Source organism: Watersipora subatra, chromosome 9 (assembly GCF_963576615.1).
Source record: "Watersipora subatra chromosome 9, tzWatSuba1.1, whole genome shotgun sequence".
NCBI classification, from domain to species: Eukaryota; Metazoa; Bryozoa; class Gymnolaemata; order Cheilostomatida; family Watersiporidae; genus Watersipora; species Watersipora subatra.
In genome coordinates, this window is record NC_088716.1 from 4,713,824 (window position 1) to 4,732,322 (window position 18,499).

The window sequence follows — 18,499 nt, forward strand, 5'->3', positions numbered from 1 at the left end:
GGTTCAGCAACTATTTTGCCACTACCTTTCTGACAGCTAAAATATTGTCATTCCCAGTCCTTTTTGTAAACAAAATCATATTCACATTGGTTTTAAGGAATATGTGCGATAAAAACATGACAAAAACAAATTCTTGCAAATAAGATCTTGATTGCTTCTTTTTACATTATTTTGTTACTAAAAAAAAGAATTGATAAACACTTAATAGACTTACCAAAAGGTTCAGGTCTGTTATACAGTGTTATGCTGCCAATACTGTACTTAGCACCCAGGTCCACTGTCCACCAGTTCACTTCTTGATTAGCTGCTGTATAAGAGAAGTCTGAAGTGTCGCCATTGACTGCATTGCTGGCTGGGTAAACCTCATTAGGTTTATATTCACTACTCTGCCTGGCTGGTTTATCAAGGGCTAAATTTACTTCTCCTGAATTACAGATACATAGAAAACGATAATAGAATAGCAAGTTTGTTTGATGTTTTTAGTAATGCGAGACGATTCAGGTTGCGTCAAGTGTTTGCACTTATCAAATAATTTTTTACCTCCTAAGGACCAAGAGTTAGTGTACTTCAGTTTAAACAAAAACTGGTCTCCTTATACGCTGTTTGTTGCGATTTCACAAGCAAATAACAATTAATTGAAATATACTAGTAGCACTTTAGTTTAAAATGAAGCTATTAGCTACTTGCATACACAGCTTACTGAGTTATATAATAAAACGATGGAATTTGCCCAAGAAATTGAATTTTGTTGAAAATACATTACCTTCACAATATTTTAGCATAGTAAATGTGAATTATTTCTTTGGTCAGAGCCTAAAATTCTTCAAAACATTGATAGTAATGTTACTATAGAAACATATAATGAAATGATAAACAAACCAGTTTGAACTATCTTTCAGCATACATACAACTACTAAACTGTAAATAGGAGTCATGTGATATAACAAAGTTACCTTCTGCAGGAAGAATATGTACAGCCAGCATTAAAGTGAGCTCTAACAAGAACAACATATCAGAGCTACCGAGTCTCACTTGTAGGTCATAGCGGGTTATAGCTAGTAATAAGGTAGTGAGCTCACTTCCTCCTACACTAAATATAACTTACACAATGAGCTTCACATTCCAGAGCTCATGCGCTTTTCCCAGACAAACAAAAGACCATTTACTTGTTCATTATAATCATTATGTGACTCAAACATCAGTGCTGATGACAATGAATGGCAATTAATTAATAATCTTAAGCAAATATGCTCTGTTTTGAATGCTTGACTGCACACTAATATTTGTTTTTAGTGACTGAATGCAACATTTGCATGAAAGACACTGACGCACTGTTTCAAAACCATAAAGGTATCCACAAATGAATTAGTTGAATATCCATGCGCTAAAGTATTGCTTACTGAGTGAATATAAACAACTGCCAAGTTGTTAGTTATGAACCAGTGAGAATTGAGAACATTTAAAGGTGTTGATACCCAGTCCGAACTTTGTGACCAAATCCCTCGTTTAATATTTTCTTCACAATAATCTTTTTTAATATTTTTAGATAGTATAAGTCTTTCCCTATGTTTATGCATTTATAATTGTTTAATAAGCATTTAATATGCATGCTGGACTTTATAAAGCATTTTAAGCATTGATACATGACCTGCTTAAAAACCAACCATATTGAACCAGCTACTGAGTGATTTGTTACACCGCGACAGTAATTAGACTGAAACCAGTACTAAATCAGTGAGCTCAGCTCGTAACACATGCCATCAAAAGAGAAACATACGACATACGATTTAAAAGTGAGAGTGACTTCGACAAATGATTTTATTACGTCAGCATAAACATGTGCTAAATGTTTCCTTGCATCTTATTATTAAACAAGTCATTTTTAGCATTTTGCATTTCTACAATTAATTAAAATTGTATTAATAATTAACATTATGCAATCTTATGTAATCCTACCAATATTCGATTTAGTAAGTTTACATAAGTTTACGTAGGAGCGAGTTATATTCCTATGGTGTGCAATTTTTTTCAAAACGCTCATTGCCTGTTTTGGACTACCGCTGATCTTATTATAGTAAATTTAAAAGTAGTACCATGAGTTACTAGCTCTGGTTACTCAAATTCATTGGGTACAAGAACACAGCAAATATGAACTACATTACCTGCCAGTGTTCAAGAGCTATTTTAAATCTTGAGCAAATGTGAAGTGTAAGAAATAAGATATGATTTTTAACAATCAGTTTTAGCAATGGGTCAAGCTTTCCAATATTTGAGCTATACATTGGTTGGACACTCACAAAATAAACAAACCACTTCTAAATTTTGTACATGTTATGTATTGGAAATGTTCAAAATAAATTTTCTATGAAAAACCTTTAATCAGCTGGGCAATGCTGGGCCTTCAACTATAGTATGTATAAAATCAGATGATCTAAAACTCTCAAGTATAAGCAAATTCATGCAATAGCATGACAGCATAATCCATAGCTGCTCAATCACAAAAAAGCAATGTTGAAATTTTTAACCCACATTAAACCATAACTGTCACGAACAACTTTTATCGTATATACTAGGTAATTCAGACACGCTGGTTCCAATGTTGTACTCAAAATAAAAATTAGTCAACTAACCTTCAAAGTCATTTAGGCTTTTTTAAAGCATTTCAATATCCGTTTCGAAAACAACACAATCGGCATTACAAGCTACGCCCATAAATATGTGACGAAACCTAGCTTTTTCAGGAACGGAAGTTAGGAATGTTTAGTCCGATTTAGAATATTATAGATGGGTGTCTTAAAACCTATTATTATCTAAATCCAGCCTGTAAAATAATTTCAATTATTTATGAAAGGTATATAAACCATTTAAAATTGCTCGTAGTTTGTTACATGACATTTAAATGGCCTGGACGCCGAGAAAAATGAGCTCAAAAAGCGCGGTTTTATCACAAGCTAGCGTTGTTATCGCGTTTTTTTAAATATGCAATGCTAAATAGCTTATCTACCTTTCAGAAAAGACATATTATTTTTAAAGCTGAATTTAGATATTAATGGATTTTAAAACACCCATCTCTATTATTCTGAATCAGTCTAAACATCCCTACGTAACTTCTGTTCCTAAAAAGCTAGGTTACGTCACGTATTTATGGGCGGAGCTTGTAATGCCAATTGTGTTGTTTTCGAGACCAAGACTAAAACGCTGTAAAAAAGTTTTCATTACTCTGAACGTTAGTGGACTAATCTTTATTCTGAGTACAAAATCGGAATCAGCGTGTCTGGTTTACCTAGTTAATAGGATAAAAGTTGTTCGTGACAGTTATGATTTAACATGTATAGTTATAAAAGATAGGAATATTTGTGAAATAACCATGCATGTGTTACTCTTGGGTAAGTAAAGAAGTCCTTAGTTGATTTACTTGCTATGGTTATTGTAGAAGTCAGCTGATTAAATATGAATACAGTAATCTGTCTCATTTCGCGAGGTTATTTTCCATACTCACCTTCAGAGTATAAATTTCCACAAAAAACAGTTTTTTATTACATGCCAGACAAAATTGTGACCCTTGAGAAGTTTCCTAAATTTTTGCAATCACAATGTCTGTGAGTACCAGTCGTTGTACAACCAGCTTATTTGTATAATGTATTGTATTCATAATAGGTAAAGCTGAGGGCTGCAAGAATTCTAAGAACTGAATAGCAAAGCATGAATTGGAGCACCGAGATGGCAAAATGATAGCAAGCACTAATCGGCCATTGTTTTCAGATAAATGAGAAAGGATGGTCAAATACCACCAAATATTTGAAAAGGTGGTTTTAGTCTATTTAATAGAAGTTATCCTACTTCCATTGTTAGCATCAACTAGCTAATTGCTAGGTGACTTTCATATCTATAAACATCGCACTCTGCAATGTACTCCTAATACTGCTACAGTATATGTATCAGGCCACTGTGAACAGAAAACCACCTGTAGTCGTCTAGAGCCAAAACCATACTGCACTGCAGTATACTGTACCAAATCGTTAATTTTCCATTATATGTCAACAAAACACCTTTTAGCAATAATTTAGTATTATGAAGTAAAATGAAGAAACTCAAGTGGTCGCAAATCAGCTATAGTTGAAGGGTTTAAGTAGGAGAGCTAACTGTTTACAGTATAATGGCTAATAAGCTAATTATCTTTGTAATCCTACAAAAAACATCTGTAACAAGAGAAAATGTGTGACTCAACTGTCACTCTTATATAAAACACAAAGTTAAAGAATGAGAAACATTCAGTTTCAGTACAATGCTTCTCCCTGTAAGGTAACAGAGGTTCACATGTTATGATCAGTGAGTGAAACTTAAACCATGCCTATTACATCAGTAACCTACAGAGTGTTTTCCAATTGAGACTCATTATCTTACACATTTGTTTAAAAACATTTAAGCTGGTACGGCAAAAAATACTGATAAAACTTCCATTAATTTGTCATAAAAACACTAAACATCCCAAAAGCCTCTTCTATTTACATTAAAATATGACAGGATATCTGAGAAAAATCTTGAAGTACAGCAGCTTCTTTAAAATAAAATTATAACAATCATTTTCTTAACAGTGTTTTGTGAGTTATGGGATAATTATAGATATCTGTGTGGATCATTTGACCTCCAGATGTTCTCATGAGACATTATACTTTTTCATAACACAAATTGGCTGTATTTGGTTCTGTATGAAAACATAACAGAGCTACATGTTTGTTAAAGGTTCCATTTCTTATGCTTAACAACACAAGTAACTTATAAGCCTCTGCAGAGCAAATAGAAATAGCAATCATTTAAATTTAACTTGCATTGAAAGCAGAGAAGGAACTACTAGAGATTACCACTTTTATAAACAGGTTTGCAAGAAGGTTCTAGCAGCATCTGAAGATGGAGTGCTTTAGCTTTCAATTTTTGTATGAATGAAAAGGCAACGAGCGATTATATGTAGTGCCATATAGATTTGCTTTATGCGATGCTGTCCAATTTAAAGAAGTTGTTTCGTAAATAAGCTTTGTTACTGTATAAAGAGATAAAATAACACTTACAATATAACTAATAATAGAGCCAATCTACAGCAAAGCTAACTTCGAAATTACATAAATAAAATGTGTGTCTTTTCACGGCAGCGGTCATTCAAACGATATAACTTGAATTTATGACTAACTCTCATTCTATATAAAATAAATATTTTATTAGGAACAACTCTCTATTTCTTAAGAAAATAAACAAAATAATTAGCTCATTGGATCTAACAGTATAATATCACAACAATGACTGACTAGAAGTTAAGATAACAACAAAAATATATCACATGAAATATGCACAAGTACACAGAGATTAGTAAAATATCTCTGACAGTGATTGAATTTTATACCAATGATAACATATTGTTCAGTATGGACATACACATAAAATTCTAAATTGAGAACAGACAGAATAATAGCCTTGGATAAGCATCAAACAATGTGAGCTGATTTGCTGTGGATGAGTATTGACACACCCTGCAGGTGTTCATAATGAATGTATATGGTTGTTGATTGAATGAGGTGTCATACATCCTGGCAGTAATAAACACAAATTCATATAAAATATAGATTGTTCGTTAGAGATTACTTTCCGAAGATTAAATACACAAAAATATAGTTTAAATCCAAAAAGAAAAGTTTCGTATCAGTTAATATAATGATGAGGATTGCCGGACAAATATATAAATTACAGATATACCTATTTACTTGTAGCCAATGAGAGAGTCTGTTACTATCACGATTGTGTCCTATTTTTGTTACCCAATTGCAATTGAATTTGTCCAGCTAGCAAAGGGTTGAGTGCGTACAGCCAATCGAATACATCCTTTTCGTCTAGTGATTGGATGATGTAGCCTTTATAAGGAGTGATTATGGAAAATGTATTCTGTACACCTGCAATATGTATAACAGCAAATTAGGACAAGCGTGAGAGCAGTCTATAGCTAGTTGCAGTGTTGGTAAAAACTATGATGATTGAATCATCGTTAATAACTCTAGCTACAGTAGACACCCCTATAATATAGATAATCCGGTCCCAAGACATTATAGAGACTTTACTGCATGTGGGGGGGTAAAATACATGTGAATAGCTTAATTTAATTCAAATTCTTCTAAAACTTTTAAAACTCGCCACTTCGGCTCCTCAAAATAAGAAAGTCTAAACTTATTTTCTAAATTCATTCCCGACCATGACAAGTATACTCACATATTGATCATCGGAAGGCTACCAATGCAGGTTAGCTCACCTTTGAATTTTCTTATATTCCAATTATGACAATTTTTTGTTGTAAAAGAAAATTTTTGATTGGTACGAAAAAATTGTGTGAAATTACACATTTTTACATTTAAATCAGACAATTTGAATCAATGTTTTCCTTTTCTTCTCCAAAACAGTTTCTACCCTATAAAAACTTTGTATATGTCTAAAATAAAGTGAGAAAGAATAAATAAATATATAAAATATACCAGCACAGATATCCTTATGCAACACTAACTTTTCCATGTGTGGTAAGAAAAAAAGTACAAGTTTGAGAGCTTGCACCGGTTTCCCGTTGTCCATTACATTAATACGGCTAATGTTATTGAGCATTCTTCGGACAACGCTGTCACTACCATAAAATTCCTGAAGGTCATTGGTGATGTTGTCAATTAATAAAATAATAATAAAAGTAAGTTACTACATAATTGCTCAAAAAATCGCAAAAATGTGCATACGACAATCGACCATAGATTTCGCATAAATGAGCATATGACAATGAAAAGGTTAAACTATCAACAAAGCATAACAAAAATCTGAACAGCGTGAATAAATATAAATTTAAAAATAGAGACAAATGAGTGAATCTTACCAAGTAACTGCTGTTGATCATCACTGCACTCAATCCTAGCAGTGCTCAGATTGATAACAGCTCTCTCTACGCAGTCTTTACTTCCTGAGTAGAGAAACAGGTATGGTCGTCGAATCACCTGTAATTAATAATTATTACTTATAATATCATGGTTAAGTGGAGAGTAAGTTGAGGTATAAACAAAAATATATAAAATACAAATGAAAACTGATGATATACTCGTGACTGTTGAACACGGTTAAACATCTGGCTGTAAACATGAATACATGAGGCTGACTCTCCGATGATAGGGGTTTGCATACTACATTAATGCATATAAGGCAGATAATGGATTGAAACATATCTACAGAAGACACTCCATAACTAGTATATTAGTCAATACAAAAAACATACCACATGACATTTAGACCACTTGTTCCTGTGGTGGGGCTGGTCAAATACATTGATGAAGCCTTTTTTAGAGATGATTGGGTTGGGAAATATCTCTTCTGTGTCTATGATGAGCTGATGACTTGCTTCCCCAACTGAACTACTATCCGATGACACAGTATGCATGCTACCACATGACATAGGTGCCTTTTTACGTTCATCAGCATTCGACATAGATCTAAAACATTAGTATATCAACTGATAAGCTACCTTTAATTCTAATGACAAAATAGAAAACTGTCTCTAATTTATTGAAGAGTCAATACGTAGAAAGAGTCACACCCATAGTGACACCAACCAAAACTTCACTTGCTAGAAAATGTTTTGGACAATTATTAACACCCTGATCAAGGAACACAATGGTTTACAGGTTTCAAGTTTTGTGCTTTCATGGCTTGTCATGTTAAGCATTGCCAAAATTTAGTAGAAGAAAGTAAATGTCTTACAAATTATTATCATCATTTTAAATGAACCAGTTTCCACTAGCAGTAACTACATAATCATTTCAACTAACAACTCCTCAAAAGGAAAAGCATTTCAAGTTAAAGGGATGTTTAAAGGTTGACTTGCAACAAAATTCACATTACAGTTAATTGGTTTCCAAAGATTCACTATGTCTTACTCTGTTGTGTTGTAAGTGCCAAATATGTGGAAATGTGATTACAAGCTCTTAAAAGTTCAAAAACGAAAAGCCGCCGTAGATTGGAATCTCTTTATTTCGATGACAAAACCACGAAATTTCGTTATTGTCTTGTCACGTATGTTCTCACGCGAATTGAAAGGGCAATACAAAAATCAATATAAAACTTATCGTAGTAATAGTTTATGACAAACACTTCGGGTTTTACTAAAGACCCCGTATCAAATATACATGTAGATGCTCGCTACTTTACAATTTTGTTTCGACCTGGTCTAATTGGCAAGTCGTAATCTGATCGTGTGACCCAATACTTCGCAAATAATTTCTGCAGCACTTTTCAATTATCACAAGTGACCAACAGGCTCGGCATGATTATCAGATAATGATATGTACTCTTTCAAGCTAAGGCTAAAAAATTAAACGAAGTTTTACGGTAAGTTATAAGATATCGGTACTAAAAGTGACAGCATTACAATGACGATAAAACAGACGCGTAAGAACAACAGACATAGTTATATTGAATGTGTGAAGTATATTTGTAAAAATATTTCGACGAATAAGGTTGCAAAAAAGTGTAAACAGAAACCATCTCTCACAACTAATCACATTTGAGCCGTTTTGGAAAGGGAATCCAAACTATGGCGGTCCCATGTGGCTGCGATTAACTGTTCGTTTTTAGCTTTTAAGAGCTTGTAATCACCTTTCCACATATTTTTCACCTACAACACAACAAAGTAAGATATGGTGAATATTTTCATATCAAATAACGGTAATGTGAATTTTGTTGCAAGTCAACCTTTAAAGATAATAAATTTAGATGCATGCTGGGTTGAATGCTATTATCAGCACTAGTTACAACAACAGTGATTGGGATATGATGTCATTTAGAAACCTTATCAAGCAGTACCGCTTAATAAAAAGCGTCAACTAAATAATAAATGATTTAGTTGAAGAATATAATTAATCAGTTTCTATAATACTGTAAGTATTGGCTGTTAATTAAATTAGATCTTTTCTTGAGTAAACAAGAACCTTCTTATACAACCTTCTCTAGCAAAGCCAGTTTGTTAAGTTATAAACTAAACAGGTATGGTTTGATCGAGGTGATATGAATCACTATTAAGCAGTGATTGAAACTATAATGACTGTGATTCGCTAATCAAAGTGATTGTATAACACATAAGTTAACACATATACACAGATCCTGAATGCTACAACATGTAATAGTTATTGATAACTAAACTGTACCAACCTGGCAGTTCCAATACCAGAAAGACTAAAACTATAATAGCAAATATAGTAACAGTAACTAGCGCCGAAGCTTTGATTGACACAAAAAGTACAACAAAGTAATAGAATTAAAAAAAAAATTAATTGCTCTACTTAAAAAGTTGTATAGACAGAATAAACTAACAGAACTACAGTAACTAATTGGGAACAATACTGCAATACTGGGAACAATATTAGTTATCTATTCAATCAATACAATGACAGAACATGGACATGAGATAAACTGACTGAATATAATGCAGCTATTTATGCTATGAATTATTATTATGATCATGTTGAGAATGCCTACACATTCATTGAAAACAGCACTTTTATGGAAGAAAGTAGACAAATATTAGGGTAGGTGATTGTGGCACTTTATGACCGACTCACTTGGAAAGCCCTGATACAACGGAGCTGCTCGGTGTGAGTTTATCTGAGTCTGAGCTAAAGCTCTCACTAGAGTCTGACTTCCTCATACACCAGCTGGATGAAGCAACACCGGAACTCATCAAAGCAATCACCTGAAAGTAAGACCACAAATTATCAATGGTACCAATTGGTTGCTTTTAGCAAAAAATTCCAAAATAGACTTGGCATGTCAATCAAATCTAAATGCCAAAGAGTTTAACCCTTTCACTGTCATAGCCACATAAATGCGTTTTCGTGGGACGACTGCAGTAGACGCATTATTGCGACTTTCCCAAAAATTGCATAGTTACCTAATTTTATTACTCGTTGACAACATAACCCATGGTCTTTAAGACATGAAATGGACAGTGTTGTCCGAAGACTTGTCTATAAAATTAGCCTAAAATAACGAAGCAATTTTAAACCTTTGTTTGAGAATTTTTAATTTAAAAACTAACGCTTTTTGTGTGAGTTCATTAATTACCATGCGCGCGTGTCAGAAAACAGGTAATTAGTTATGTTGATGACATTATAGCCAATTCAGAATTTCGTGATTATACAAATAATTAAACCAGCAGCACTGTGTCTCATAGTGGTGAAAGTAATAGTTTTTAAGAGTAAGGAACATTATGGAGGATCGCTTTAGCTTCGCATCGATCGTAGCTTCACATAGCTTTATCATCGCACAAAGTATAGATCCATTGAGTTTTTGCATAGCAATGTTTGTTAAAATGTTAGTAAAATAAAATATGTAACAAAAATGTTCTAGATAGAGATTAAAATTGGAAAAAATAGTGTTTGCATAGCATGAAGCAGTATCGGCAATTTGCGGTAAAATGGTTGGCACTAGGCAGATACCCGAATTTGTACATGGTTGGCAGTGAAAGGGTTAAATGAAGATACAATATATTTCAATCGAAGGAAAACATTTTTGTGAAGCCAACCTAGCCTACAGAGATGAGTGTAATCAATTTAAAAGCCAAACACAATTTTGCCTTGCAACTCTTACACTTCCATGAATCATACTATCGAGTTTTGAAAATATTTAGCTATTTTGCTAGAAAGATAACTGTATTCTGTATATCACAATATTCTTCTTAATGAGATACAGAGCTTAAACAATTAAATACTTCAGCAAAACAGGTGATAAACTTCTTATTCTCAATAAGCTATCAACGATTTATTAGATTACTGAAACTATCTTTAGACCCCTAGATAAGACTTCGATCTACTTAACAAATGACTATAAAATAAAGTGGCAAGGGACATTAGATCATTCAAGACAACATTGTGGTCTCTAATATGAGTTCATTTCAAATAAAATCATGAATAAAACAACAGCTTTCACAGACAGTGGGGGACAGGAAGTGAAGGTGCAGCACCACTGCATCATATATGAGTGATTTAAAAGTCATGAGTTTTATGAAAGGTAGCTTGAATACCCTTATGATAATCGGATTTGATTTTTGTGATAAAGCAACCACCAGGATATGCCTATGAAGTCATTATTAATACTCACGGCGGAACATAAACTCAATTAAGATATACAACAAACAAACCGGGTGTTGCGCACATAGAATACTCTGAAAGACAGTAAAATATACCTTCATCGCAAGCTGCTTGTTAGACTCATTATCTAAGACGCTCATGTCAGCACTGTTTTTTGGGCTAAGACCACGTTTGTCCGCTGTATCACAACTGCTAAGTGAACTTGTCTCTGAGGTACCTCCTTTTGCCGGTTCTCTTGGACAAACAGGAGCAGCCCGTTCCTGAACCTTTTCTCGCACTAGGAATGTGTGCCGCACTTTTTCAACCTGAAAAAATAGGTCATTTTAAGTGTTTCAGACAGCAAAATACGCGATTAGAAGACTAAATACAAATGACTCGCACGAGGAAGTGAATTATAAACGCTGTCCCTGTAAAATAGTACCACCCAGTGGGTCATGAAGACTAACAGAGAGGTAATTACTCTTGTTACTCACAATGCTTTAAGTATAAACAAATCATCTCAACCAATCGTATTATTGGTTCAGCTCTCGGTTGACTGTGAATACCAGCAACTATATAATTTATTTGTTTGAGAGAAGGACCTTGGCTCAGCAAAAAGTATCACTCCCTCAGTGCATAAGAAAACGTATTCGAATCCAGGAAAGTTTACTTGAACACAAATTTACTCTACTTAACAATGCATTAATACCAAGTTTCACAACATAATATTTGCTAAACAAAACTAATATACCAAGAAACCTGTATTTGAACACCACCTTTATTTAAACGCCGCCTTTATTTGAACGTCACCTTTATTTGAACGCCACTTTTTATTTGAACGGCACCTTTATTTAAATACTACTTTGTAGAGACAGGTTAAAAAACATATAGCCACACATCAATTGAACGCCACTTCTATGTGGCTGACGATACTTGATATTCTTCATCTTTACGAACCCATAATAACAAGCGATCAGTCGAAAAGTGTTCCTCAAACCGTACTAATAATGACTTGATTACATCAAGAGTATCTGTTTCGGTTTGTATTGAAGTTCATTTTATAACTCAGAAGCTTTATGCTTTGTTTGTTAAAACTTTGAATGGATTGCCATAAATAATTAATAATTGCATTGTATCAGGCTATTAGTAGTTTTTTGTTTAACACGCTCCTGATACTTTGATGCATACGAAAAGTTTTCCCATTTACTATGGCATCTGTACTACTACATATTTTGCGGCTAAACTTTTGAAGCTATGAGAGTAGTACTTTTAAAGTATAAAAGGCTAAGAGAGATATAAAAAAATATGCAAAATGCATGAATGGATTGAATGTTAAATTGTTTAAAGAGCGAAACTGATGAAAGTGTTGCTATTTGCGATTAATGATGCAAAGAAGATGAATTCGTATAAGAATTTTTGCTCGCACATATTTTTGCTTAGTTTACATATTTTAATTTGAACTACATGCAATGCTGATAAAAACTTATATGAAGGGGTTAAATTCAGTAACTATGAGATCAATGTTGATATCATTGTTGGAGTTTTTTGGAAACAGTCCCTGCAATTAATTTCAGCTACTTATTCTCTATTTGCGGTACCACATGGAAAGAATATCGAGGTCTATGTTACTATCAATGAAAACACATCGATCACACATAATTTTAGGGAGATAACAACCTATTATGGCATCATCAACAACAACATCATCTTCTACCAAATATTAACTAGTTCAGAGCATTGGTACAACCTAATAAAACCATGATCAGTTTGAAGAATAGTCAGTATACACATGTACTATAGTACTGAATTCATTAAAACAAAACCTTCCATTTTGGTCTCCCACAGTGTTACTCTTTCAATAGTATATTAATCCCACTGTTGACAACTGCAATATTATTTTATCCAATATTACTAGATTCATGTGCTTTTACATGGTTTGTAATAATTTATTTTTTGTTAGCTGGTGGCCAGGGCATGAACTATAGCATGACACAGAAATAAAACTAATTAAACATTGATGTCAGCAATAACACAACGACAAAAATTAACATAGCTGCAATATTAACTATTGACTAGAGATCAGTTACCACTCACTAACCATCTCAAGGCGTTTGATTTTCTCAAGTTCCCACTGATGCTCAAAAATAAGAGAGTCGCTTCGAGGCCTCCAACCACCGAGATTCTCTTCACCTCTTACATATGCTTGTGAAGTGTCAATCACCTGCCGAGTACGCCTCAGGAGACCTACAGAAGTGATGACAAACTGGTGAAACAATGATACCGAACCTGCTAATATGTGTTTACAAAGTGATGTCCAACAAACTATAAATTGTTATAATATCCAGTCATAAGCGACCTGAGGCCATCTTAAATGATTTCAATTGTTTTAAAAAGTAATTTTTTTACTAATAAGCAGGTTTGCAGAACAAACACTAATGTAGAACATAACAGTGTTAATAAAACGCAAAATAGAGAGTGATTGGGAGATCATTCAAACCACTATCATCATTATTAGTGTAAAGATTTCATCTCATCGCAGGAATGAAATAATTGCTCCACAAATGCATTACAGTCTGGCTCTCCTAATTCAAATTCTAGACAATGTAACACTGTGACTTGTTACTGTAAATTTTGCAGTAGCCAAACTCAACTATGCTGATGCCTATTACGGCAGGCCTGAAAGTAGATTGGCAAATGAAGAACTGACTGCAAACATTTAGACTGAATAAATGTAAAGATACCATATGCTAATGAATTATCCCAGTAGCCTATCCGATTAACCCAGTTTTTGTTGGTACTTGCGCAAGAAGGTGTCTACCAAAAATGTTAAAATGGTTGACTGGAACAGATATAACTCAATTCTAAAAGCCAATTCTACTAAGCACTTATCACAACTTTGAAGCAAAGATCACACTCTGATATATCCCTAGAACAAAGCGCGTGAGAAGCGAGAAAAAAATGACTACAAAAAACTCAACAAAAAATGCTGTTACTGGTGCTGTTCTGTATTTAATGTGTCATTTATGTATTTACCTGCATTAGACATAGACAATGAACGAGTCATAGAACTGCTTGCAGACACTTTACGTCTATGACCACATAGAAGTGAATTACCTGCCATGGCTAAAGATTCATAGAAGAAAAGCAAATAATTAAGGTTGTAGATGATAGCTTTAGGCATAACAATGGAACTGAGAAAACAGTTCAGACTTATTTTTCAAACAAATGACATTTCCTACACTTTCAGAGAAGCAAAACCTAAAGTGGTATGATTATAAAATCATCAACTTATACTTTATATATTTACACATAAATAACATGCAGATGAGCTAGTTCATGGAGAGGCAATTTGGACTCATAGGCCAGTACTCTTGACTATTCATGAGTGAGTTCATTAATCAAGTTATATTATAACTGGAAGTTCCAGTCTACTGAACTTTGACATTGCAACTTCAGAGTGATTACCAACCTACAGGCACATGTATTTGAGTTGCACAGTCAACTGTGACACTTTAGGATTCAAGGTTAACCCATGCCTAGATTTATTGTTGATTTTATTACCTGAAAGCTTAACCATAACATCGGGGATACTACAATTTCTAACAAGTGACAGCACCGTTGTTTTAAAGTGTTAACAAAATCAGCGCCATTTCTAACAAACATCCATCTTCCGGGAGACCTAACCTGTATTTATAACAACTAAACAATGTTAGGAAATTGTGACCTCTGTCATATAAAGCAGTATTTTCAATTTAACATATATTTCGTTAATAGGAAAGATATGCCTAATTAAACAATAGATACGAGAGACAATACCGAATTCAATATGACAAGCGGGTAGCAACTGGGTTAGAGAATAGCTGTGATACAGTTGAAAATTATGCATTTTCGTGGTTATATAGTTAAGTTTATTTCATTATTTATTTAAATTTGCTATGAATAACTTTATGGAGGTCATCTACCGTAAGTTACTCAAATACGTAACCATATGGTAAGTATCCTTTGTTATTTCTCTCAGACTCAGGTCAGTTGAACTTATCTGAGATTAGAAATATCTATCAAATGTCAATAGTAACACATATATCTAAAAAAACCTAAAAATTGCTAATTCCTACCAGGGCTGGAATTAAGGGTGGAGTCTTTAAAAGTCAGCTCATAAATGGAGCTCAGTCTAGTCATGTGCTCGGGATCCCTGTCAGATCCTGCCTGGCTAGAACTGAAGAGAGCTTTGAAGTACTTGAACCTCGTGCTACAAGAATGAAACAGAGTTGCTATTTATGAGCAACACACAACTATCTGTATAATAGTCATATGAGTGTGATATCACATTTTCTATTCGGCAAGTACCTATTAGAGTACTTTGTGTATAAGTTTCCTTAAACCTGTTTTTGATAAATAATGAAAACTACAAAGCGATCTTCTTCAATGAGTTATAATAATTCTAGACCAGAACATATTCCTACGTAGATTAAGGATATTAAGAGAAAATCTTTTAAGAACCAAGTAACTCTTTTTTGGATAGGAAAAATAAAGGTGAAAGCCGACGTGGTAACTTTCTTATTTTTTACATCTTTTTATGACCAAAGGCCTTCCAGTGATGCTAAATCTTTCTAGCAAAATGTTTTATAAATTTAGAATTTGTTTCTGGATTATTGAGAATGAGAGAATGACCTCAAGTCAGAAAACAGATTATTGAAACACACACATTAGTTGGCAATATATAATAAAACAAACCAACATTTTGTAGAAAACAGAATTGAATGCTCATGTGCTTTAATTGTTACATTTTATTCTAAACTTATATATCTCGACATACAAAAATTACTAATATCAGTTAATATCAAGTGTAAGACAAGACATAGCTGATTTTCATCTCAACGACTGCCCTACAGTAAAGGCCAGAAAGCAGACGTAGATTGAAAATATTACAGTATGCAAAATTAAGTAGTGAAAATCACACGATGTATGTAGAGCAATGGTATAAGCCACAGAAACTTTCTACTAAAGGACACTTGCTCAGAGTGAATGTCACAGCAACATTGAAAGCTCGCTGCAATGAATTATTCCTATTAAAGAGGAAGTGAGAGCTTGAGATTAGTAAAGCAGTGCAGACTAGCCCACCCACTTAACACTCAACTGCAAGCAGTGAAAGAAAACAAAGCAATGAAAGGAAACAATGACAGCTCGTGCATACTTAGCGATATCGAATATCCTGGAGCAAATCATCAGTGGTAATGTATACAATATATGACTGACATTTCAACATGAAGAAATATAAAGAAAGAACAAACTGAATAAAGGATTATGACGTCACACATTCAAAGGTAATTGTGTATTGTCATTCATTAACAAACATGTTTCACAAAAAGTCAACCACTTCGCTGATGGTGGTAGAATTTTGGTAGACCATATTCCTGGTGGAATATGGTCCACCAAATTCCACCACGTTCCCTCATACTCCTCGTGGAATATGGTGGAACGTGGCATCCATCACCATGTTCCACCATTTCTACTAAATGTCTCACCATACTAAAAATGACTTAGGTAGACTAGCATACCCTCCGGTATATATACAATTGGCATGCAGCAAATAACTCAGAAACTAAATACATCTCTGAACATGGCAAAATTTAACGAGGAAAGCAAGTAGACAAAGAAACCTTTAGCAAACAGCTCAGGCAGGTAAAACAGCACAGGAGCAATAAGTAAAGCCTGGTTCCCATATCGTCTACGTGACTCCGGCGGTAACATGCGCAGCAAAATGCTTGTGATGCTAGGCTTGGCGGCATCTGTTCACAACAAAGCCACATTGTTAATAATATCGTAAACATAATTTGTAATCAAATAAAATGTTCGCTCGCCATGCCGTTCCTATAATGGTGACCTTTAACCGTACAGTGCATTTCGGGAAGATTTTACCTGCGACCTTTTGCGAAATTTGAACAGCCCTAAACAGTTGCGTTGCCGCCGGCTACTAACGACAGTCCTCGGCGGTACCCGGTGTGTACGTTCCCATTTCACCGCTAATAGCCTGCGGTGCTGTCGCTGGTGCTTTGCGACGTATATGGGAACCAGTCTTTAGAGAAGTATATAAATTGTAAGACTGGACAGATGACAAGCTGAAATGAGTCAGGGCTTATATTTGTTCAGGTAGATAGAGAATGAGAAGCAGCATATGGGTACACCAGGCCAATATACACATACCCGCACCCCATGAAACAGTCATATCGTGTATGTGAGCGATATATCAAATTTTCTGATTAGATTAAAACATTGAAGACGTAATCAGGTAGTGGTGAGTAACATTAAATTAAAGACCAGCAGAGCCATACCTTGAAGGAAGTATCCTAGCATCCCTTCCAAAGATATGCAGACAAACATCCTTGGTAATACAGACAGGCAACAGAAAACTCTCCATCTAAAACAATAATCATCAATAGAATCCCATGTAGAGAGAATAAAATAGCTAGGAGGTATTTATTAAGTTGTTAAACCATAGCCGGAACTGTCAGGCAGTAAAAGGAATAGTACAGAAATCTCTCTCTTACAGAGAGAGCAATGAAATCAAGTACCAATCTAGATAAGTGTATAGACCTGAAGAATCATGAACCTTTACTCAATGGATTGATCAATCTTTTTGAACAACCGCAACCATTTAGCCTCTGAGTAACAAAAAGCTAGCAAGGTGATGTTTTTCAAAAATCTAGCCATCAATCTACGGGCTCATAGGCTAAGTGTTTTCGTTGTGTTTGTTCCAATAGTTCAAGAATTGCTCCTTCACAAAGTGTCATCGACGATAACAAAGGGGCTATTGAAAATCAACAGAAAGAGCAAATGGAGTGTCATGACACAGCGAGTAATGTGTAGACAAAGGTGAACATTACTGCTTACTAATCAGCAACACACGTGCAGAGATGAAAACCAAAACAACCGAGTAGTGTCAGTAAATTTATCACATTAGTCTTAGTTTACAAGATGAGAGTTTGATTAAGATTGTCAACAGCAAACCGTAGTTCATTGCTTTATGATTCCCATCTTTGAGCAAAAGCAACTAATCAAAACGACTTGTTGCGAATGACTATCGCCAGTGTGACCGTTGTGAAACTTCAAGCTAATTGGCCAATGCAGCTTGTTGAAATCTAAAAGGCTATTATTTTGCTTTTTCACTTGTAAATACAGGTCAAGAATTTACATTGATGTACAAAGACAGCAAATGCTGATGTACGCTATGGCAATAACTTCCTAGATCGCTAAAATCAAGATTCACGGAGATTCTAAGCAAAATTGGAGTAACTTGATTATTTCACTTCGGCAAAAACAACTCACATAGGATTCTAACAAAACCAAGAGCGAATACCCTAGGACAC

The 18,499-nt window shown here is 34.3% G+C and overlaps 1 protein-coding gene across 1 annotated transcript in view; it reads right to left on the reverse strand.

Moving 5' to 3' along the window:
- Window positions 1-18,499, reverse strand: part of LOC137404720 (kinesin-like protein unc-104) — a 66,791-nt gene that overhangs the window by 27,981 nt on the left and 20,311 nt on the right. The window contains 9 exon segments of the mRNA XM_068090953.1: window positions 215-424; window positions 5,808-5,939; window positions 6,896-7,013; window positions 7,289-7,502; window positions 9,627-9,757; window positions 11,249-11,458; window positions 13,231-13,376; window positions 15,248-15,381; window positions 17,465-17,550. Coding sequence (XP_067947054.1) covers window positions 215-424; window positions 5,808-5,939; window positions 6,896-7,013; window positions 7,289-7,502; window positions 9,627-9,757; window positions 11,249-11,458; window positions 13,231-13,376; window positions 15,248-15,381; window positions 17,465-17,550 — 1,381 coding nt within the window.